The sequence below is a fragment of the Pseudorasbora parva genome, chromosome 22 (assembly GCF_024679245.1).
Source record: "Pseudorasbora parva isolate DD20220531a chromosome 22, ASM2467924v1, whole genome shotgun sequence".
Taxonomy (NCBI): Eukaryota; Metazoa; Chordata; class Actinopteri; order Cypriniformes; family Gobionidae; genus Pseudorasbora; species Pseudorasbora parva.
In genome coordinates this window covers 21,987,393-22,011,602 of record NC_090193.1, presented here as the reverse complement: position 1 = coordinate 22,011,602, position 24,210 = coordinate 21,987,393, and the positions used below count along the sequence as shown (strand labels likewise).

At 38.9% G+C, this 24,210-nt stretch overlaps 3 protein-coding genes across 5 annotated transcripts in view; 2 read left to right on the top strand and 1 right to left on the bottom strand.

Annotated features, from left to right (window-relative positions):
* The window catches only part of LOC137057996 (ataxin-7), a 50,118-nt gene extending 44,708 nt beyond the window's left edge, over nucleotides 1–5,410 (top strand). For both annotated transcript variants that reach the window (XM_067431124.1, XM_067431125.1), the window contains 3 exons: nucleotides 52–929; nucleotides 2,156–2,298; nucleotides 2,411–5,410. In XM_067431124.1, the coding sequence (XP_067287225.1) occupies nucleotides 52–929; nucleotides 2,156–2,298; nucleotides 2,411–2,428 (1,039 nt within the window). In that variant the 3' untranslated portion in view covers nucleotides 2,429–5,410. The remainder of the gene's footprint in view (nucleotides 1–51; nucleotides 930–2,155; nucleotides 2,299–2,410) is intronic.
* A 63-nt stretch (nucleotides 5,411–5,473) lies between these two features.
* psmd6 (proteasome 26S subunit, non-ATPase 6) lies at nucleotides 5,474–13,182 on the bottom strand. The gene is made up of 8 exons (XM_067431052.1): nucleotides 12,909–13,182; nucleotides 11,814–12,019; nucleotides 8,547–8,692; nucleotides 8,235–8,454; nucleotides 6,283–6,391; nucleotides 5,924–6,092; nucleotides 5,756–5,833; nucleotides 5,474–5,669 (listed from the first exon to the last, which is right to left on the bottom strand). Exons 1-8 carry the CDS (start codon nucleotides 13,042–13,044, stop codon nucleotides 5,573–5,575), a joined length of 1,161 nt encoding a protein of 386 aa, XP_067287153.1. The 5' UTR covers nucleotides 13,045–13,182; the 3' UTR covers nucleotides 5,474–5,572.
* Nucleotides 13,183–13,660: 478 nt separating this feature from the next.
* slc2a9l1 (solute carrier family 2 member 9, like 1) lies at nucleotides 13,661–23,968 on the top strand. Of its 2 annotated transcripts, XM_067432009.1 has the most exons (12): nucleotides 13,661–13,698; nucleotides 14,051–14,146; nucleotides 15,352–15,512; nucleotides 15,881–16,005; nucleotides 16,110–16,239; nucleotides 18,869–19,017; nucleotides 19,127–19,314; nucleotides 19,492–19,602; nucleotides 19,741–19,842; nucleotides 19,919–19,994; nucleotides 22,883–23,010; nucleotides 23,394–23,968. In XM_067432009.1, the coding sequence occupies exons 1-12, from the start codon at nucleotides 13,675–13,677 to the stop codon at nucleotides 23,577–23,579; spliced, it is 1,476 nt and encodes a 491-aa protein (XP_067288110.1). In that variant the 5' UTR covers nucleotides 13,661–13,674; the 3' UTR covers nucleotides 23,580–23,968. The 2 variants fall into 2 exon arrangements, with proteins under 2 accessions (XP_067288110.1, XP_067288111.1); XM_067432010.1 differs by lacking the exons at nucleotides 13,661–13,698; nucleotides 15,352–15,512 and having other exon boundaries at nucleotides 13,995–14,146.
* The last annotated feature ends 242 nt before the right edge of the window (nucleotides 23,969–24,210 follow it).

Genomic DNA, 24,210 nt, shown 5'->3' with positions numbered 1-24,210 from the left:
TTTTTCTGATGACCTCAGTCCTAATTGCGATTTCTCTCATTTAATTTGTAGGAAAATCCCTCTGGCATTGGAGAACTCCGCAACAACACCGACAGCCTCTCACCGGACAAGCACAAATTCCAATTCTTCCTCATCCTCCTCCATTTCCACAGGCTTTCTTGGCCTGTCTTCGCCGCCGCCTTATGATAGCAAGCCGGTCCTGTCATACGGCACCACCCTAAATGCCCGCTGTTCTCCGCAAGCCTCCGCAACCGAGCAGCCCGCCTACAGTGGCGCTTCTAGACAAGTGTCAGCCTCATCACCCCAGATGCCTTCAGCCCACTTGTCCTCGCTACCCTCGTTGGGCTCTAACCGACCCCTCAAATCCCGATCTGGTACAAAGTCCTTCAGGGCTCGGGAGCCATCCTCCAGCCTAAGTAACTCTATCGTCAAGGGTAGTAATAATAGCAGTGTTAGCGTCAGCGGAAGTGCGAGCGGTAGCCTGAGTTCAGGCAAGAAGCGGAAAAACAGCTCCCTGCTGACCTCCCATAGCACTTACACCACGGAATCTTCCTCATCTTTTAAGAAGAACTGTGCAGTAAACGCGGGCAGCCTGGGCAGTGCCTACCACTCCTCGCTCGCCTCCACCCCCTCATCTTCATCGTCATCAGCGTCGTCAACATCCCACAGTGGGGTGTACAGTGTGGGGGTAAACTGCACCCCAGGCAGGGCCAACTCTCTGAGCTTGAAGCAGGAGTCGACAGGACGCGGCCCTCCTTCTGGCAGCCCTGCCGAGTCCATTAAACGCATGAGTGTGGTGATGAACAGCAGCGACTCCACCCTCTCCCTCGGGCCGTTTGTTCACCAGAGCAGCGATCATCACGCAGATGCACGTCTGGAAGCCAAAAGGAGGAAGGGTTCACCTGGCTCAAGTAGCCTCAACAGCACAGGTCCATACATCTTATCAATAGAGATTTACTGTTTTGATCCAGATTCCAGCTTCATTTGAGTTTAGTTTTGATCTAGCTTCTGTTTCGTTTAAGTTTCACTTCATTAGTTTTCTGTTTAATTTCAGTTTAGTTTGTCCAAATCAGACTCTGTCTAATGTCATTTTAGTATTAATCCATCTTTATTTGCTTAAGTTTTTAGATTTGGGTTTTCATCTCGTTATTTTTAATTCAGTTTGTATTTCATTTCTTATTAGTTTAAATGTGGTTTCTGTTTCTGTTTCATTTCAGTATAGGTTTAATGCCATTTTGGTTTTGTCTGCGTTTGCTTTTCGTTTCAATTTTACTTGGTTTTATTAATAATGGAGTTTCATATTCAAATAAGTTCTGTTGATTTGTTTCATTTTGGTTTAGTTTCAGTCCAAAAGTCAATTTAGTTTCAATCCAGTTTAATCCAGAATCTATTTAATTTCTTTTTTTTAATTTCGTTCTCATTTCATTTCAGTTTAGGTTTAATCCGATATATGATTTGTGAGTTTAGTTTTGATCCGGTTACTATTTTAGTTGATTGTAGTGTTAATACTGTTTCAGATTCAAAAGAGTTTTTCTTTGATCCAGTTTTTGTTGATTATTTTTTTCCATTTCAGTTGTTTTAATCCAGACTCTAATGGTTTTTTTTCTTTCTTTTTTCAGTGTCTTACATGAGTATCAACCCGTTTAATCTTAGTTTAATTTTGATCCAGATCGGTTTCACCTAATTTTACTTTAGTATGTTTAATCCAGTTTCAGTTTTATATGACTATATATTTGATGCAGTTTCAGGTTCATTTCAATTTCAATCTAGACTCTGTTTAATTGTCATTTTAGTATGAATCCAGTTTCTAGATTTATTTTGAGCCGTTTGTTTCTTAAAGGTCCCGTTCTTCGCGATTCCATCTTTCAAACTTTAGTTAGTGTGTAATGTTGCTGTTAGAGCATAAATAATACCTGTAAAATTATAAAACTCAAAGTTCAATGCCTATTCAATTATATATTTTATTTAACAGAAGTTCCCTTTCAAAGTGTTTCATTTAGTTTTTGCAACATGAGCTTTAATGCATTTTAATCACTTGTCTTTCTCACTCACTTTTCTGGATTGACTTCAAGTTCTAGAAACATTATACGCCAAAATTAATTTGTATAATTAAAAATTGCTGTTTCTTATTAAAATTTTGTAATGACTTTGACAGCGTCTGGAGCAGGAGGGGGAGGAGGACAAGGTCCCGGCAGGCCCAAAATGGCCAAGTCTCCATCAATCAACAACATCCACAGCAAGCACGCTCGCTCTATACCTGGACCACCAGGGCTCCCTAACAATTCACTCATACATCAGGTTAGTTTGCTTACATCATCATCCGGTTGCTTCACTGTTTTAGTTCAAAATGTAATATTGTCTCTTGTCCTCCTACACATTGCATTTCCGTACTTGTGTGTGTTTCCCGCAGCCAAAGGCTCGTCCCTGACACCGGTGTGGAGGCTCTGAGCGTGCTGAGCAGTAGGCTGGACCCAGAGCTCCCTCAGCCCCCTCATGCCACTCTGCACGAGGCCTTCTTTTTCTCTTACTCTTCCCACAATCCTCAGGGTGGAACGCACACTGGGTGGCCCATTTGATGTCCTTCGTGGGGATTTCCTCCCAAAGCCATGCAGGGGCACTCTCCTGGGATAGGATAAAAAGCCAGAGAGATATAGTTCTCCTGTTGGAGGTTATAATGAATCTATACAATGCACCATTGGGTACAACGCCTGCTGCGTAGAGCTACCCAGCCTGAGCACTTGCGCTGGGGTCTGAAGGTACAGATTTGGGCTGGTACGTAGCCTCACCAACACTACCAAGCATAGGAGGGATGGGCGACACGAACAAGACGAGCTCCTTTACCGATGTTCTTCGGTATGTGTGGACTACTGGAAACTGAAATCCTACTCAGCCTTGGAGGAAGTGTACAGGAGAGAAGCATCCCTACAGTAGACACACAATCAACTTAAGTTAATCATAAAACATGATCTCTCACTGGAAGGCTGAATAAGATCGAGATGCGCTCACTGCAGATAGACGTGACAGATGAGTGGAGTTTCAAACTAAACTTAAAAGATTATGCAATCGAGACATTTTTTGTTTACAGGCTATAGCAAACAGAACAAAATACCATTTATCATACACCATTTTTCCATTGTTTTTGGAAGAAGAAAAACAACCTAATGTTTAAATTTAGATTTTATTTTATTTCAAGGGAATTTTTATGAACTTCAGCTAAAGGAGTTATTTTAGGCTTCTTTTTTACAGACAAATCCAACCCTGACTTGAACTCTAACACCCTGCATTAACTAAAGCACTTGATTTTTTTTCCACCCCATTCATTTCAATAATTTCAGGTTTGTTCGTAGCCTAGCATGTCTTTACTGAATCTCTGAGCAACAGTTGTCTCTTGAAGCTCCAGAAAATATTCAGTTTTAGGTACATTAAGGGCTTGATTCAGTAAAGCTTTTAGCACATGCGAAAACAACAGCAGGAACAAACTGAGAGACAGCAGGTGACGTTTCACCTCCTCCTAATACCCATTGTAGCACTAAAGAAGCATGTGCTGAAATCTTAATGTACTAAAATCTGCAGTCTTGGTCAAATGATTGTAGGAGAGCCATTTCCTGGTATCAATGCCTTAGGCATGGTATTGTTTTTTGCCGCTTTAATCTCAGAAAGGGGCTTATGGCTAGCTAATGTTGAGCCGTAAACCAACATTAGACACGCGATCATCTCAGCGATGGAGTAGACATCTTCATGACTCAATACTGTGAGACACATATACAGTAGTCTGGCCATCACCATCTCATGAAATAACCACTAACTTATACTGCGTTAAGCATGCATTGATCCAACACACACACCTTAAGAGGTTAATAGCTGGACGTTCTGATTTAAATCTTAATTTCATTGTGGGTCTGTCGACTTAAAAAGGCAATAGATCCTTTGTTTTGGCTCATTGATGTTCTGAAGAGATGCTGAGCTGGATTTTGTTGTGTAAGTTGGGCCTTCTCTTTAAAACTCCTGTAAATTCCTGAACTCCACTGATGTCAGTCAGCATTCGTTGCTGAGAAGTAGAGCATGATTTTTTTTTCTTTTTTCTGGGTTTTTATTTTTGTGTGTGCGCGTGTGTATTTTTTTCCTTCGGCTTTTTCGTACACGAAACCGAATACAAATATTGAAGTATCCCGATTTCAGAATACATATTTTGTTAAAGAATTGTACATATGGAGATGTATTTTTGCACAGGCATTTTCGTAAAAATTTTTGGTACAATTGAGATCATTATTATTTATTTAGTAAATGGAAACATTCTAAGAATATTAGAAGTGGTTCACTGCCAAGCCGATAATGCAATACGCCACTCTATCCAAACAGCTTCTTGTCAGTCACATGCCGAGTTCCCCCAGACAGATTGTTGCCACGGTAGTGGGAAATCTACCATATAGATTATTTTTTTGTAGGTGTTAATAGTGCTTTCCCCCTCATGATGCCTCCCCATCTCAATCCAAGAGGTCAGAGAATGTCAAAATAGCCCGTTCAACTGTGCAAAAGATTTCTGGCTGGCTGATGTATTTTGTAGGACTTTTCTAACTGGAAGAGGGAACAAAACAGTTGTACAGTGCAAAAGGTGCACCACTGTTGCCAAATGTAATTGGACACACTGTATATACGTTATATATACAATTTGAATTACTTATTCATTTGCTTTTATTTAACGCTGACAAAAAAGAGAAAGTGCCTGAATTAGTTTCTCATCGACTGTTGTTGAGGCAGAGCTTTTTATTTCATCTATTCATTTCTCCACAGTACTTGAATGTTATAAAGGTTTAGAAATGTTTTAAACCTGCCTAGGAATCTCATACGTCGCCCCTTTCCCCTTCAAGTAGAGCGGTAACCGATCGATGAAACGCACGGCGGAGGAGTAACACTTGACACTGATGAGAAAAGCTTCCTGTCTGTCCCTTGTATTCTTTTATGACTACTTTTGATATTAGAGATTTTCAGAAGCGAGAGGGATAGATATTTTTGTGACAAAGTCGGTGACTTCAACCAATGTTTTAGGCAGATAATTGTACTGTTTACCTTGAAATTGTAACTCCACTGTTTTCAGACGATGAAAGCTTTGTGAAGATTAAACAACAGATTTGGAATGTGAATCGAAGATAAAAAGTTTGCTTTTGGGGGAAGAAGCCTCTACATATAAACCTATGTACAAGTGTGTATATTTTGATTTCTTTCCTTTTTTTGTATACATATTCAAAAATCATTTGATCAGCTGGACTTTTGTGTGTTGGCTGCTATGTAATTCATGAACAAACACAGTAGGGTAGATTTACTTAATATTTAAAGAAAAGATTGTATAGTATATTTGTTTTGTAACAAGTTTCTGTAAATATAAAAAAATAATTTATACAGTTATTTATAAGAAAAATGTGTCGGACTCATCTTTTTTTTCTCCCGTTTGCTCACACAACAAAGACTAATACAATGGTTTCCTCCAATTCAGTTTTATTATATACTGTACATAAAACAAAAGTCAGGTTGCTCACAAGAAAAGATGGATTTTGACCGATCGCCACATGCTGGACTACATGTTGATCACTCTGGACAGCTTCTGCACTCTATTAAGCAGGAGATCGCCTTTCTTTATGGTTTCCTGGTACTGCCAGTTCTTACTATCAGGTCTGGGGAGGGAGAAGAAAAGTACTGTAAGTTTATCATAGATCCAAAGGGATTTAAATGATTAACAGACAAAAACGTGTGTCTTTACCTGTTGGTTTCCACAATCTCATTAACTTTGTCGATCTTGCAATGTAAACGGCCAGCAGCGATAAATCGTGACAGCTCCCTTGGGAAAGAAAAAGACCAAAATGAGTGTGAAGAAAAAAATGCTCATGCAAGTTTTAGCATAGATGTTTATACGAATGTGGGAGCGTACTGGTCGATGAACTCTGTGCTGACTCCAAACGCTTCGGCCATGTATCCCAGCGTGAGGGAGCGGTAGGATTCCAGTAACTGGCTGTAGGCCAGGATGCGCATCTCTCGAACATAGTAACGGTAATGAGGAGCAAACAACCAGTCTTGCTTCATCTCCTGTTCCACTCGAGCTACAGAAGGGAAACAGATGGACCGTCTTACAAACACATTTTTAAACAATGACAGAAGACTCGGCGAAGCGCTTTCAGTAAACACTGCAAATAAATAATACAGCGTCTTAAAGTGGAGCGCGTCTAGTTGAGCAATAACATTCTCTTCCAAATGTTCTTAAAGAGGACTGCTCTACTATACTATACTTACCCAATGATTGGAAGAATACAGAATAGCGGCACTCATAGAGAGAGAAGAGGTACTGACGGACAGCAGGTAAACTGTGCAGCACCTCCAAGATCTCAGCACCTTTGATCACCTAAAAGAAAGACATATCTCAGGTCTGGTGTAGGCTTATTACTATTAGCTATAATCATCTGTATTAGGCATCTGTGTTTTAGCCTTATAACACAACATAGGAAGTCTTTTTGTCTGAATTGCACAAATGCATTTTGGTCACAACAAACTGGATCATCTCTTATGTGGAGCTAAAGCACTTTTGAATATTAAATGCATTACATACAAATTTATAGATGGGATTTCAAACCAGGTAAAGAGTTGCTATGGGGGACAGTAAATTTGAGGGTTTTGGGGCCGTGGTGAAGTTGATGCCCTCTGACATTTCTGCTTTTTCAGAGGCTTATAAACATGGCTAAAGTTTCATTGCACTGTATTCAGCACAAACTGGGCTACAGTAATAGGTAAGCAACATTTATGGAAAAAATGTTTATGCATTTTTATTTGTTTTTTTTAATTGATTTTTATGTTTTTTTTTTATCTTTTATTCAGCTTTCTAAAGACTAGTCTGAAATCATGACATTAACCATGATTACTTTATTCTGTTGGCACTTGACAGCCATTGTGTTTAATATTCAGAAGGCAATAAAAAAAAAGTTTTCTGGTGGAAAAAATATATTAAAAATGGAGTATTTGTAACGGCCGTTTCACACCGCAAGCGTGAGCCGCCCGTGAGCAGCGTGTATTTTTTTCGGCGCCCATGTTAATCAATGAGTGCATTCACACCGGGAGCAGGAGCAGCACGTGAGCGTCAAGCAGGAGCATCGCGTGAGCAGCAGTGAAGCAGGGGTTTCGGCGGCGAGCCTATTTTTGCTGCGCTGCTGACGCTCAATTAAAGTGAAAGCACACTTTAAAGGACAAAATAAATGTGATTTCACACAAAAAGTGCCTAAAATGCACACAGGAAGCACGTGTAGTGTATTTGAACAATAACTGGAGTATGTCAGAAAAGAAAACGAAGAATAAAAAATATCTGTGAGAGATTTTAGCACTTTAAACTAGTTTTGATTATTCAGTTTGGGTGAAAGTATGGTTATGATTATAAAAAATAAAGTAAACTAGCCAGAAAATATAACAAACTTTCGTTTAGTTTATTATTTAATATTCAGACAGGTAAAGGCTCTCGGTCTGCAGTTGCAGTCACGGTGTAAAGCGAAAGCACACTTTTGATGTACAAAATAAATATATCATCACAAGCGCTCAAAATGCACACAAGAAGCACATGTGGTGTTTTAACAATAACTGGAGCATGTCATTAAAGAAAACGAAGAATAAAAATCATCTGTAGAAGATTTACCCATTTAAACTTGTTTTAATTATTCAGTTTGGGTGAAAGTATTATAAAAAGTAAACTAGCCAGAAAATATAATAATTTATTTTTGTTTAGTATTTAATACAGGTATAGGCTCTATCATTGTGGGAGCCGCTGCTGTGACGCTGCACCAACGCTTCCAGTGTGAATACTCTCGCACATCTGCAGCTGCAGTCACGGTGTAGTTACGCTGAAGTGCTGCTCATACGCTGCTCACGCTTGCGGTGTGAAACAGGTGTAAGAGTTTGATCATTAACTTAAAAAAAAACTGAAACTATTTATCTTTAGCTATATACATCTAATGTAAAGAGAATATTTTCCAGATAATATAAAAAAAAAATGTTTTAAATACTTTAACTTGTACAGAGTAAATATGTATGTAGATCGGTGGGATCAAATATCACTACCATTTAAAAGTTTGGGGTTTGTTGAATGTCACTTTTTATCAAATAAATAAATCAAAACATTTAAAACAGTAATATTGTGAAATATTACAATTTAAAATTAAAATAAATCAAATAAAACCTATCAGCACATTTAGATCAGATCTTACCTTCTCTCTCAGATCAGGCCTCTTCAGTGCGATCATACACACATACACGGTGTATGTGACAAACGTCTTGTAGTCCATAAGCTCATATGAGGTGAATGTGGAGACGGTGTCCAGAAAGAGCTCCGCTGCCTGTTTGAAATCCCGGATGGCCACACAGTAGAGGCCCTGATACACCTTCAGACGATTCCTTCGGTCCCAGTCACCACCTTCTTCAATCAGGCTGTTCATTCATGCAAAGGTAATGTGTCAGGCCAACATACGAGCTTGGGATGCATTTGTTCATTAAAAATAAGTATGCAGACTATACCATACCTTTTGGCTTTCTCAGTGTTGCGGGTGATGAGGTCGTTGTCCATATAAAACAGGCCGATCCTCAGCAGGTAAAAAACAATATCCAAGCGATGACCAAGCGCAACAGTCTTGTCATAGGTCTTCCTGAAGGCAGTCAGGGCCCCTTCCTGAATGAAAGGCAGAGAAATATTTAACCAATACACAGAAGCTGAAAAGATAAAGCAGATAATTATAATGTACAAATGCAACATGCAGATAAATAGATCTAACTAAATTCATCTGATCACCAACATTTTAAGGAAATTAATACTTTTAATCAGCAAGGATGCATTAAATTTATCGGGAAGAGTACCTATAGAGTAGTATTGCATCCTTCATATATCAAGTCTTTAGTTTTATCATATTTATAAAAGACGGATACACTAACGATTCTTGACGAAAACCCAAGCTCGTGGATGGGCACAGTGGGCGGAGCTAAAGAGACACATGAGCATATAAAATATATCATAGCTTTATCCCTGGATAACTTTCGATTCACTATACAGGGAGTGCAGAATTATTAGGCAAATGAGTATTTTGACCACATCATCCTCGTTATGCATGTTGTCTTACTCCAAGCCTGAACTGGAAAGCCTACTACCAATTAAGCATATTAGGTGATAAGCATCTCTGTAATGAGAAGGGGTGTGGTCTAATGACATCAACACCCTATATCAGGTGTGCATAATTATTAGGCAACTTCCTTTCCTTTGGCAAAATGGGTCAAAAGAAGGACTTGACAGGCTCAAAAAAGTCAAAAATAGTGAGATATATTGCAGAGGGATGCAGCAGTCTTAAAATAGCCAAGCTTCTGAAGCGTGATCATCGAACAATCAAGCGTTTCATTCAAAATAGTCAACAGGGTCGCAAGAAGCGTGTGGAAAAAACAAGGCGCAAAATAACTGCCCGTGAACTGAGAAAAGTCAAGCGTGCAGCTGCCAAGATGCCACTTGCCACCAGTTTGGCCATATTTCAGAGCTGCAACATCACTGGAGTGCCCAAAAGCACAAGGTGTGCAATACTCAGAGACATGGCCAAGGTAAGAAAGGCAGAAAGTCGACCACCACTGAACAAGACACACAAGCTGAAACGTCAAGACTGGGCCAAGAAATATCTCAAGACTGATTTTTCTAAGGTTTTATGGACTGATGAAATGAGAGTGAGTCTTGATGGGCCAGATGGATGGGCCCGTGGCTGGATTGGTAAAGGGCAGAGAGCTCCAGTCCGACTCAGACGCCAGCAAGGTGGAGGTGGAGTACTGGTTTGGGCTGGTATCATCAAAGATGAGCTTGTGGGGCCTTTTCGGGTTGAGGATGGAGTCAAGCTCAACTCCCAGTCCTACTGCCAGTTTCTGGAAGACACCTTCTTCAAGCAGTGGTACAGGAAGAAGTCTGCATCCTTCAAGAAAAACATGATTTTCATGCAGGACAATGCTCCATCACACGCGTCCAAGTACTCCACAGCGTGGCTGGCAAGAAAGGGTATAAAAGAAGAAAATCTAATGATATGGCCTCCTTGTTCACCTGATCTGAACCCCATTGAGAACCTGTGGTCCATCATCAAATGTGCGATTTACAAGGAGGGAAAACAGTACACCTCTCTGAACAGTGTCTGGAAGGCTGTGGTTGCTGCTGCACGCAATGTTGATGGTGAACAGATCAAAACACTGACAGAATCCATGGATGGCAGGCTTTTGAGTGTCCTTGCAAAGAAAGGTGGCTATATTGGTCACTGATTTGTTTTTGTTTGGTTTTTGAATGTCAGAAATGTATATTTGTGAATGTTGAGATGTTATATTGGTTTCACTGGTAAAAATAAATAATTGAAATGGGTATAAATTTGTTTTTTTGTTTAGTTGCCTAATAATTATGCACAGTAATAGTCACCTGCACACACAGATATCCCCCTAAAATAGCTAAAACTAAAAAACTAAAACTTCCAAAAATATTCAGCTTTGATATTAATGAGTTTGTGTTCATTGAGAACATGGTTGTTGTTCAATAATAAAATTAATCCTCAAAAATACAACTTGCCTAATAATTCTGCACTCCCTGTACGTTCGTGTTGTTGACATTATATGCACAGATTACTAACAAAACACAGACATTGATGCAGTTTTGACTCATGACCGGAAACAAACACACTTGCAGAACTCCGTTGCTGCTCCAAAAAAAACTAACCGCATCCACTGTTTCCTTAACGCTGGGTTATTTGGGAAGCTGAACAAGGTTATCTTTCTATCACAACCCAAAACACACTTCTTTAGTGACATTGTTGGTTTCATGGTCTAAAAACAAAATGACAGCACTGCCGATGGCTTCCGTATCTGCAAAGAAGCACATTGATGTGCACACGTGCTCATCCTAGAGAAGTGCCCATACAAGGAATTCCGCCATAATGATGTCATACAGGGCCATACTTGGAAAAAAAATCCTGAAGAAGTGTATCTGACACAGAAATACACCAATATGTCATATGTCCAATTATTCTATTTTAGCCATGTTTAGCATGAGAATCCAACTCTTTTACAGTGTAAATACGTCAGAATGCATTAAACAGTGTTGGGCAGCAGCGTCACTACTAGCTTACCTACATTCTTCAGTAGCGTGGTGGTAGCATCACTGTTTTCTCAATGAAATAGCTTTTCAGTAGCGAAGCTCTTCTGTTGATCAAGTAGTGCGGTAGCATCCACACAAGCTAACGTCACATTTTCCCAAGCATTTCTGAGGATCACGCTCAAATTGGAAACACAACTGATAAGAACGCGGATATACTTCACTTTCTACGTTCCTTTCTGCCTCGTGCAGACGCGCACAGTTGCGCGCGTGAGCCTTTCAAAGTACTCATTTGGCAGTGACCACGTAAAGACGGGACAGGCGCGTGCACATTCGCACTATCTAGTTGACTTTTTTGTTTCTCCTAGCGCTCAATTCGCTGTTGCACGCGTGGTGACAAAAGAGAAACTGCAAAGTTTTAAAATATATTGTGTCTCTTGAATAAACACCTCTTGTTAAAAGTACCAGGGTCCAGCCTGGCCACCTCAAACTACTTTTTTCAAGTTGCTGTAGCTTAGCTTGCTACATTTCCCAGGGGGTTAGCTTCAGTGTAGTGAAGCTTAATTTAATGTAGAGTAACTGGTAGCTTAGCTCACTACATTTTCCAAGTAGCTTGCCCAACACTGGCATTAAATAGCAGTAGACCCCCTCTTTAAACAGAAAGAGTTATTTTAAATTAAATGTGAATCCTTACCTTGTCACCGATGCGTATGAGATATTCAGCTTTGGCCATCATGGCATCCCTGATCTCACTCTCCCCAAGGTTCTTCTCAGCATCTTCCAAAACATCATCTAGTCGTTTCAGTTCATCCTCGTTTGCTTTCTTCATCTTGCTCAGCAAATCTGTGTCCGCCTGCCATTTCAGATCTTTACACAGAGCTTCATAGTATGGGGCCATATCTACAAAACAGAGCATCAACAACAACATTTTAAAAGTTTCACTTTTACATAATACACACAATTCTATATAATTACGTGAGGAAATACATCCAACGAGATACAGCAGAGAAACAGTGATCTAGATCAGATCAGGGCTTTTCAATCTTTTACATGTCATAGACCCCCAAATATGTGAGACATCCATTCTAAAATTCAAAAGGCATTTATCGTTTATAAACTCCCAATGTGCACACTGGACAATTTATATTATAAATCTAAAATTAGTTATCAGTTACATTAGCTATTCATTTACATTTTTTCTACTCACTATAGTAGGGGTGTAACGATACCCTAATGTTATATATACATACATACATATATACATATATATATATATATATATAAAATTGCATACAATTAGTGTTTGTTGGTAAAAACGATGATTTATATAGGATAGTGTGACTATATACTGATATTGTGCTATCCCAGAAGGACCCCAACGTGTGTAAAACGTTAAATACAGGAATATTTTGATTAAAATTATCATTAGCTTTTTTGTAATCAAGAATCTAGAGCATGTCACAACAAACAATTACTTTCAAAAATACATTGGGGGGAAAAAAACAGTAAACAGAGTGACAATCGTCCCCGGGTTAACGGGTATTACAGCAATGAAGAAAATTAATAATCGACATACAGAAGTGCTAGAAGAAATGTGTAATGTTAGCTACATGATGACAATCAAATACATTAACGTTAGCAGCTAATGGGCTAGCATGCTACTTGGTTTAGCCTGTCAGCTAAAGGAAAATGACAAAGACAGAGCATGAAACAGCTGTATATATTTCAGTAGCACAGAAATCCTGTAATATATTAAACGACCAGCATGTGTGTGTGAGAATGAACTCACTGTTGAGTTTGATGGCGTCCATCAGCTCGCTCTTCACTTTAGCATCTTGTTTGTGGGTCAGTAAAAACTTCAGCTGAGCTATTCTCAGATCGGGGTTTTTAGGTAAACCCTCTTCCTCCAGGTTTTCCAATGGCATATTTGCAGAGTTAAAAGAGAACTAGAGAAGAACGGGAGAATATGTTATGCCTGGGAAGTGAGGCGATAAACTACTAGTGGCAACGATGACTAGGGGGAAATCTAAACAAAAAAATGTGTAAATTCACTTCCTCCTGCTCGAGACAACGACGCAAAGTAAAGACAGCCAATCAAAGTCAAACAACGCAACAAAATATTAACACCGCCCCCGTCTGGTTGTATGTCATATTGCATCTACAATAGTTTTTTTGTTTGTTTTATCAAATGAAGGCTATTTATTTTATTATTTATTTTTTTACGCTGTTTTTCTTTCGTCTTTCTTTCTTTCATCTTTTCCACAGACTCCCACCCCCCAACCCCCCTTTATTTTGTATAAACCCTGAATTAAACGATCACGTTTACTAGCCATATCCATTCAACATTCAATTCTAAATTTCATACATTTAAAATAAAGTTATTTTAGCCTGGACGAATGCTTAATTTTCTTAGGCTATAGACGTATGATTTTAGAGAACAAAATTTGACGAGTCATTCCAGTGTAAAAAATTAATCAAAATCCTCCCCAAAATGCTTAACAGAGATGACGCTGTATAGCAGAGGTGCTTCATAGACAAAAAACAAGAAGATAAACATGAAGAACCTGTTGAAGGAACTGGTAAGAATATTTTACTAGGCTATATTTATATTGCCAGACCTTTGAAACTAGATGAAATCTGAACTATTACAGAATGATAGGCTACAGATTTATCATCTCATTATTTAAACAAACAAGTCATACTGGTTAAGATAGGCTAAGTATTGGATATGTTTCTGTGAACTATATATTTTCTCTATTTCTTTCAAGCATGAGTTAAACTCTTAACCAAGTTTACTCATTTACTCAGAATGTGTCATTCTTGAACAAGACAAACCTCTCTGTGCTGGTTTTGTAGTTTAATTTGAACTATCTGAAGTGTCGGCATGTTGCTTATGAATATTGTCAGTGAACACTGTGGCTATAATTTCAGGTTGGCTGTAATGTGCTTGTCTTTATCCTTGTGCTTGGTTTGGGTGGAACATTTCAGAAAGGATTTCATCTGTCAGTGATCAGCTCTCCGTCTCCGGTGAGAACTTATTCATTCTGTCACTCTATTTTAAAGTGTCCTTGTTTTTGCCCCTCTGAAATAAGGTTCAGTGTAGTTTTATAGCTATATTATATACTATATCTATTGCAATATATAGATTTTGTTGTCCAGCCAAATGAATTATAGGTTTACTGTAAAAATGGCAATTAGATGTTTTAGTAATGAAAATGATCTTGGCTTCCATAAAACATCTTAAGCAAAAGCTTGACGTTTGAACTCTATTTTGAAGTTACTGTACTCTGCCTTTGTACTGTCTGCAAGAAGTGAGAAGTACACCAAGGCAAATGGCAGAAACTTCCACATTATCAGTAGTTGGTTGTCACCTTTTACAAAATCATTATAGCCTACCTAGTAACACCTGTATGTAATCTAGCAATTGTGACATTTATTTTGGATGATTTACAATTGCTTTTTGTTTATGGTGCAGTTTGGTAGCCTATTCATTGGATAGCTGACGACCCTATCTATGCTTTAGGCTGCTATAGCTAAACAAAGTAGATTGGGATCTATCTGGTTAGTCTAATGCATCTTTTGCTTTTGAAATTACACAATTTCTTACCTTGACCATGATGTCTGCACCTCAAAGCCATTTCAACCATCCTTAAATGCTATTAGTAAAAAACAACCACTCAATTTGCTTTAGCCACACTTTTATTCAGGTATCAGAAGTTTTTCAGTGACAGATGTATGAGGTGACAGGCTATATGTCATTTAAACGCAGCAAACTTTAATGGACAGTAAAACAAGAATAGGCTACTGTAACTCCAGACCGACACAGTAACTTCTAAACAATGGCAGTGTACCCTAACTCAATTTGAGCGTTCTAAAACTAAGGAAAAAACAGTGTTAGCCTACAGTCTTTTGATTTGGTTTCTCCTGGCCTTTTGGAAGTTACTGTTAAGACAACCAATTATTTTCTCGATAAAACAACAGAAATGACTCAAGATACTTATCCACATGATAAAGGATTTGAATGTCCCAAAAATATCAATAACTCATTTTCGACCAAAAATGAAGCTACTGCAAAGATGTGACATGTAAAAAGGACACTAAAATAAAGTGTTACCAGAAAGCAACATTTTATGTATTAATTATTTATCTATTGCTAATCCAGTACCTACAAGTATCCAGTACCTACAAGTATGAATCAACTCACGATTTATCTCAAATCTGTTCGCCCACAGTACATTAAGAGCTTTATTAACGGCAGCTGGACATATCACTATGGAGATGTTCCAGGAGAGAAGACCGTCACCTTTATCTGGTCTGCTTTGGTGGTTCTATACGCTTTAGGAGGTCTCATTGGCTCCATGACTGTCAGATACTTAACCAGTCATCTGGGAAGGTTAATGTCACCAATCCTTTCTCCTGCTTTTTAAAGCGATAGTTCATCCAAAAATAAAAATTCTGTCATCACTTACTCACCGTCAATTTGTTCCTGACATGTACAGGTTTCTTTCTTCTGCTGAACACAAAAGGTAATCAAACGATTGATGGTAGCCATTGATTTTCATAGAAAAAAAATACTATGGAAGTCAATGGCTACCATCAACTGTCTGGTTACAAACATTCTTTAAAATATCTTCTTTTGTGTTCAACAGAAGAAAGAAACACAGGCCCTGAACAAGAAAAAGTAGCATTATTGTACAACTCTTAAATATAGTATTTTTAGAGTAAATAGATGCTCATTTACTGTAAACATTCTTCTTTCAGAAAAGGAGCCATGCTGTTGAACAGTGCCATCTCAGTTGTGGCCACAGTAATCATGTACATTAGCAAACCTACATACTCATTTGAGTTGATCCTTGTAGCACGCTTCCTAATTGGATTCGGAGCAGGTATGTTATATATAAATAAAATCTAAGATAAGATTTTAAGACAATAAGATGTAATAATAAGAAATTACTTGTTTTGTGATTTGCTTTCGCTCTTTTTTTGAAAGGGTTGGGTGGGAATGTCCATGCAATCTACCTTGGTGAGAGTTCACCAAAGAAAATAAGAGGCATGGTGACAGTCACAGCTGCTAACTTTTTGTCCCTTGGTAAACTGGCAGGACAATTTGCTGGCCTGAGGTAATAATTAAGTATCAAAGTTGCAATGAAACAAAAGTAGAGATAGATATTTTATTCTGTACTGTAAGGTATAATGGAGCGAAACTAATTTAAAGTCGGCATGAGTTGGGGGCGTGGTTCAATTCAATGTTTGTCACAAACAACTTTTTGTCCCAAGTCATGACGATTGCTAGCCTGACAAGCCAGACCCACATCAAGATGTTTGTTCTGGAAACTCACCATTGACAGGGCTCAATCCGACGGGCGGGATAAACGGTTGTCTTTCAAACTCCCTCTGCACAGCGTGCACGCAATAGAATAGCGCTACAACCAACCAGAGCTAGTTGAAAGATTAAACTTTCGCCACATCCGGTCGGCAAAACTCTGAACACATCTTCCCTTCTTAAGAATGTCTTCAGTGCCGTTCTTTGTTCTTTTCTCAGAGAAAAGCTTAACTCCAAGTCTTCCAGAGCCGATTCGAAAGACCGGCGTTCGCTAGTTTCTGTGTTTACTAGAAGCACGGAAACGCAACTTGGCCATCATTATGTTAAGCCCCGCCCACCGACTCGTGATTGGCCCGACCAGAGTTTGGCGTTTACAGCTCAGAACTGTATTGAGAGTTGCTAGACGACACTCGCGGGCAGATTAGATTTGCTGCCGCTAGGTTGCGTCTAGATTTCTAGGCTAGACGAGTGCTTTACTGTTCCCAATCACGTCGGAGCCCACACAATCCTAAATTGTAAATACCAAACATGCTTGATATTTAGAACTCTTGATCGGGCCACTATACTCACAATAGCCAATGAGAATGAGCAAGCTTCATCTAACGGATATTGCGTGCTTAGCTGAAACTTGGCAGCCACAAATATGCCACAAAAGTGGAGTATTGAGAAAGAAGATCACCCATATTCACTCCAAAACTCACTCCAGGAGAACCAGCTGACGGCGTTGATCGTCCTCCATTTGTTTTTCTTCTCAAGTCATGTTTGATCTTGTGAGTCTCCGTGAGAACTTATCTCACTGTGAAAATGTCGCTACATTCGACAGAGTCTCGAGGTCTGGACGAATCTTCTAGTGTGTAATCAGATTATAATGCTAAAAATCAGTTAAAACTGCCCTTATGTCTATTGTCTCCCATTTTTAAAATCAGTTAAGATTGGAAAATCTTCTATTGTGCCCCAGAAGTTGACAAGAAAAAATGTAGGGCATGACTTGGTTTTGTCCACCAGTAATTGATTGGATGGCTTTGCCATTGACAGAAGAAGATAACAGCAGGGATATGACTCTGAAGCCCAAAACTGGTTTCCCACTGAAGCTAAGCTGGGCTGAGCCTGGTCAGTATCTGGATGGAATACCACCCGGGAAAACTAGGGGTGCTTCTCAAACTCTCCTCGTTTCCTCGCTCCTCCGTCCTACGTCCTCCGTCCTCCATCCTATGACCCGGAAACCAATGGAGCTCAGCCATCTTTTAGGAGATCTCAATTCTCTAAATGCACGGAGAAGATCGAGGAGTGAGGAGGCTTCCTGAGGAGGAGTCGTGAGCGAGAATACACAGGTGTGTCCTTTGTGGAAGTGTTTTATCGACTAAATGTGACGCAAGCATTAATTTTCCTTCCCCTTACATTGTGCCACAGTTTACTGTGCCACAGTTAATTAATTATTATTATTATTATTATGTTTACATGTACAAGACACAAATGTTTGTCAAATAACAACACCTGACAGTTGCAGAATTATATCAAAGCACAAGAAAATGAAAGAAACAAATAGAGAAACAAATAGAAACTAATATTAACGAATAAAAAGCAGTTAATAACTGGAATTCGTTGTTAATAATAACTGGTAATATTGATTAAAATATGGACAAATGTGGTATTTTGTGGAGGCTGAAACTTACAATATAAATAGTTATCTCTAATGTTCAAGAATCCCGACTAAATCCAGCGGTGCAGAGTCATCATTAATTGACGCCGCTTTGAAGTGACGTTAAAGGGAGAGAGGATATATAATTTCACTTGACTCAATGGCTGCGTCCGAAAACTGGAAAATGCTGCCTTCGGAAGACACATTTGAGGCAGGAAGGCGTCAAGCTGCGTCCGAATCTAATGTTTGCTTCACATCCTGTCTCCTGAGATACCTTCATCTGATCAATTTTTTAAGGCAGCGTATCCTTCACTACTGTAGTCAGCTGTCTAGGTTTTCGGATGCAGCTAATTCCTCCGCCCTCGCGTCTTTTCCTCACATCCTTCCCTCGCATCCTGAAGGGGTGGAGCTAAGGCGCGAGGAAAGGATGAAAGGAAAGGAAACGAGGATGCAAAAATAAGAATTGGGAAGCACCCTAGGTTGCTGCTGTAAGAAGTGTTAGTGAGGCCAGCAGGGGGCGCTCACCCTGTGGTCTGTGTGGGTCCTAACCCCAGTATAGTAATGGAGGCATAATGCTGTGACAAGCACCGTCCTTTGGATGAGCCGTTAAACCGACACCTGACTCTCTGTGGTCCTAAAAATCTTTTGGGGAAAAAGAGTAGGGGTGTAACCCTGGCATCCTGGCCAAATTTGCCCTTTGGCCCCACCATGGACTCCTAATCATCCCCATACATTTTTATACTCAATATTTCTTTAAACTGCTCTAAGTTTCTCATTTCATTCACAGGGAAATTCTTGGCCGTGAAGAGTGGTGGAACATCCTGTTGTGCCTCTCAACGTTTTTTTGTGTGGTTCAGTTGGTAGTCTTGCCATTCTTCCCTGAAGCTCCACGATATATTCTGATAGAGAAGGGCAACACTGAACAGTGCAAAAAGGGTCATTATATTTAACTAAATCAATGCAATTTTAAGTAACTGACGAACCTCTGTATGCCATTGCAAACACTTTTAGTGTTCAATCATATATGTGTTTTTTTTAATGGCAGCACTGCAGTGGCTATGGGGACCAGGTGATTATAAGTTGGAGATAGAGGAGATGTTAGAAGAGCAGGCAGTCATTGGAGAGGAGCCCAGTAAGGGTCTGATGGATCTTCTGAGAGACAAACACTTGCGCTGGCAGGTCCTTTCCCTGCTGGTCATATACGGAGCCATTCATTTCAGCGGCGTCTCTGCTGTAAATCCTTCAACTTTGTCAATTAATCATATTATGCTTCTACTGTATAGAAATGTGTTCTGATTCCAAAGTGTCCTAGTTTTCCTATGTCAATGTGTAGTCAAGACATGTATCCAAGATTTAATATTTACAGATTAACCGGCCTTTGTACTTTTACCCTTCTTGCCCATACTGTAGATCACCGTCTACTCTTTCAAGATCTTTTTGGAAGCGGGAATTCCAGAGGACATGATCCGTTATGTCACTCTGGGCATAGGAGTATCAGAAGTTCTCGTCTCCATGACCAGTGTAGGTTCCAGAGAAGCACACATGAAAGTGTGTAATTTGAAATGGGACTGGGATCGTTTCCCATGAAGGAACATCATAATTCATCAATGTGGCCTTTTTTTTGTTTTTAACAGTATTTCTGCTTGTGTGCATGTGTAGGGTCTGTTGATTGAGAGCGTGGGGAGGAGAGTCTTGATGTGGGGAGGGTTTGGGGGCATGTCAGCCATTATGGCATTAATCACAGTCAGCCTGTACCTACAGGTGAGTTTCATTCATTTAACAGCCCACAGCAAGCAGCGAACAGCACTTTATCATCTCATCTCTGTTTCATCTGCAGGACTACAGCTCTGTGATTCCATACATCACAGTCATTCTCATTTTCCTCTTCATCATTTTCTATGCAGCAGGCCCAGGTAAAGCTATTTGCACATTTTTGCACATGACATTTAGCTACAATTTTTGAAGTTGACTGATCTGTTGGCATTCCAAAAGAGTTGATATAACAATTAAAAATAAGGGGCAGTTCACATAGAATGCGTTTTTTTTTTCTTTCTTTTTTATGTAAACGTGCTAGATGCAAGTTTGACTGTTGAAAAATGTGGCACTCAAGTTAAAAAAAACAACCTGTGGTGAAAATCAAGTTTTTAACGTTGTTTATGTGGTGTTTTTAAAAATGCAGTGAATCAAAGACAGTCTCAAAAACGCTAGTGTTGAAATTACTAGTGTTTCTCACAAACTACCTTATAACCAATCACGTCACAAGGGGAGTGGGCTTTAGTATATCATTAACAATGTCGTGACGCAGGGGAGTCTCAAGAGAAGCCATTATTCAGGTATATTTTTCTGTTGATATGAAATAGTGTATCTTTAGCAATATAGTGGGCGAATTATGTATATGATATATTGTGATGTTCTTATGAACTATATTGTTCTAAGTTGTTCAAAGTGTTTCTAAGGATTCTGATTTTTAGGCAGACTAAGTATAAGTACAATAACATGGTTTGTATAACATTATCAACACATCATTGATATAGTCAAGTTGGTGTTGTAAAGAGAGATGCTATTTTGCAGCGTTTACTGTAAAGTTGAACGGGCATATTCATGGATTTGAGTATACTAAATAAAGCAAGTGTGTAGAGTTGCATGCAGACTATTTTAAGGCATGAATACTTTTTTCACAGGAAAAAATAACTTTAAATAAGTAATCAAAGTTTGGTGATCAAAGGTAAGGGATAAAATTACTGACTACAAGTTTTAAATGAATCCATCTCTAGACCTGGTGCTTTTGCTTTATTTCAAAATTTGTTTGTTTCAAAAATGTTTCAGGTTTTTAAAAGGCATCTGTGTGAATGGCCCAAAAATACATCCATTCGCCTGAACAGCATTTCCATTATTTTTTATGTAAACATGTGCTAAATGGATGTTTGATAGTTGGCTCATGTCTTTTCCAGCAGATTGTGCAACTCACGCCATTCAACAACAACAAAAAAAGCAGCATTAAGGGTCAACTTTTGAATTTCTGTGTGAATTATTTCTATGGCGCTGACCTGCATCTGTTTTTAAACTCAGTGCATTCTGTGGCCCCTAAACAGCACTAGGAATTTTCACTGTTTGTATCAGTGGTGGGGATTTCTGCATGATTACATTAGCTAGGTTTCCATCACCTCGATTTATGCGCATTTTGAAATATCGCATCAGAAACAAGTGACGGAAACACCAAATTTCAAAGATAAAAAACTTTTTTGCAAATTAAGTTTTTTATGCTCCATTGAGGTGGTTTTTGGCTTATGTGAAAAAGAGTTAATATGAATAATGGGAGATGGAAACGCTTTTGGCGACTAAATTCTGATGTAGCAAACATTAAAGGGTTAGTTCACCCAAAAATGAAAATTATTTCATTAATTACTCACCCTCATGTTGTTGGACACCCGTAACACCTTCGTTCATCTTCGGAACACAAATAAAGATATTTTTGTTGAAAGCTGATGGCTGAGAAAGGCTTCAGAAAGGCCTCCATTGGCATTCAGTACATTCCCACTGACCCACCCCCAGACCCATAAGGCACTAAAGACGACATTACAAAGTCCATCTCACTACAGTGGCTGTACAATAATTTTACAATGCCACGAAAAAAGTTATTGTGCGCACAAAAATCGAAATAACGACTTTATCCACTAAGTTATTGACGTGAAGTCGACGCATGCGCGAGAATATGATGCAGCCCCACTGTTCGAATACATGACCCGGAAGAGGAGGAGCGCCGCTATCGCGTGAGTTCCAGGTGAGTTCACGTCCGAGACGTACACCGAAGACAATATCTTGGCTGATAAAGTCATTATTTTGTTTGTTTTTTTGCGCACAAAAACTATTCTCGTCGCTTGGTAAAATGATTGTACAGCCACTGAAGTGAGATGAACTTTGTAAGGAAGTCTTTTGTACCTTTTATGGGTCTGGGGGTGGGTCAGTGGGAATGTACTGAATGCCAATGGAGGCCTTTCTGAAGCCTTTCTAAGCCATCAGCTTTCAACTAAAATATCTTCATTTGTGTTCCGAAGATGAACAAAAGGGTTACGGGTGTCCAACGACATGAGGGTGAGTAATTAATGAAATAATTTTTTTGGGTGAACTAACCCTTTAAACCCACGTGACCAGTCTGCTGTTTCCCAATTACCAATACCACCGTCATCTGCAACTTAATGGAAATTCGCATTTGATTCTTTTTAAATGGCTGAGGGAGTCTGTCTTCTGACTCAATCTCTCTCTGTTTTTCCCTCTTTCCATTTGGAAAGTCATGGAAACTCTCAGATTTTTATTTTGCTATTGGAGCAAATATGACTTCCATGAATCCGGGAAATGTTACAAGGCTCCAGTTTTAATGAGTAAATCACTGAATCATTCCCCTAACTGATTCATTCAAAAACAACTGTTGATTCTGTTTTATTTAGAACTATTTCCACTGGCAAAGTAACTAGCAATATTGCCTCTAAAATATGCAGTCACATTTAGTGTTTTTTTGCTAATATTCATGGGTGAAATCCAGTCATTTCAATAAGAATCCAGGGCAAAAGATTTCCCCTTGCAGATTTGCATCAGGTTCAAGTTGATCACAGGGATTCGTCCGCAATTACTTGGATGACTTTATTGACTTTTGTCGCCAAAACATCACTCTTAGTGTCCAACTATATCAGTTGAATAAGTAATATCACTTTCTCAATCTTGTTGTTTTGAAAACAACATTCTTTGTCTGATTACTGTTTAAGATGAGAACATATTGGTTATAACAACTGTTTGCTCTGAACAGCTGGAGTAGGCATATCGCTCACCAATGAGATCTTCATCCAGTCATACCGCCCAGCTGCATTTATGTTTACCGGCATCCTGAGCTGGCTGGAATTTGGCATGCTTGGATTCATCTTCCCATTCCTTATCGTAAGTCCATCAACATATAAATACCACAAAAACATGTATCTTTAAATATAAAGCAATGTTTGTGGATTCAGCCAATTTATAGACTATAATAATGTTAATATTTTAAATGTTTCATTAATGGTTTAAGAAGCTTTTACATATTTATAGCCATTATGGCTATCATGGTTTTATTACGATTCTCTACTCTAATAGTCTCTCCCAACTAAAATACAGGGTGATTATTTGATGTGTGCCCTATTATATGTCTTCTTCCTGAACAATGCGTAATACCAGGCTTTCATCACACCTTTTCGCTGTTCCTATGAAAACTACTCTGCCGTCTGTTGCTACACACTGAGACTCACTTGAACAAAAGGCCACATTTCTCATCCATCTTTCTGCAGGACGCTCTGAAGTCTCTGAGCTTTGTTCTCTTCTCCTGCGTTTGTCTGATAGCCGCTCTCTACATCTTCTTCATCCTTCCTGAAACAAAAGGCAAAACTCCACTTGAAATTTCCCTAGAGTATAAGAACATCAGAGCTTGTGGATCCCCCAAAGATGATGCCATGTGCTTAGAGACCAGGCTGTAGTTCAACTTGCTTTGGTATATTGATGTAAACATGGATGAATGTGGACTGGCATTACATTAACTATTATCATATTTATTTTTCATGTAATTATCATATTTATCCACATCATATTTATAAAGATAACCTGTTAATATAATATTATAGGAAAGTGATACTGTACATTCAGCATGGATGGAGGTTTATTTCGTGATAATGGCGGGATGACTACATTGATTTAAATATTGATTTAACTTAATATGTGAGAGGAAAAATACTACACAAGCATGAAACACAACAGCAGAGGAAATTAGTAGCTAATGGTCAATACATTTCAGTGATCATTGAGCCATGTAATAAAATACCTTATACTGGGCTAGTTTTTCAATTAATAAAAAATATCTGAAATACTACACTTGTTCTGTTTTTTAAATCTGCATGCTCAGTTATTTAAGAGATGTTTTTCTTACCACTCACTCAGAACACCATGTAAAACTTCAGGACCTTTTTTTCTTTCCTTCTCATTGACTGAAAAATGTCTGACTAAAACGTAATGTCTAAAGTAACTCATAATTATTTTTTACATGACATACTAGTTGTTCATTAACTTGGCAATCAAACATTATAACGTCAATACAATCTCTGAACCATTAAG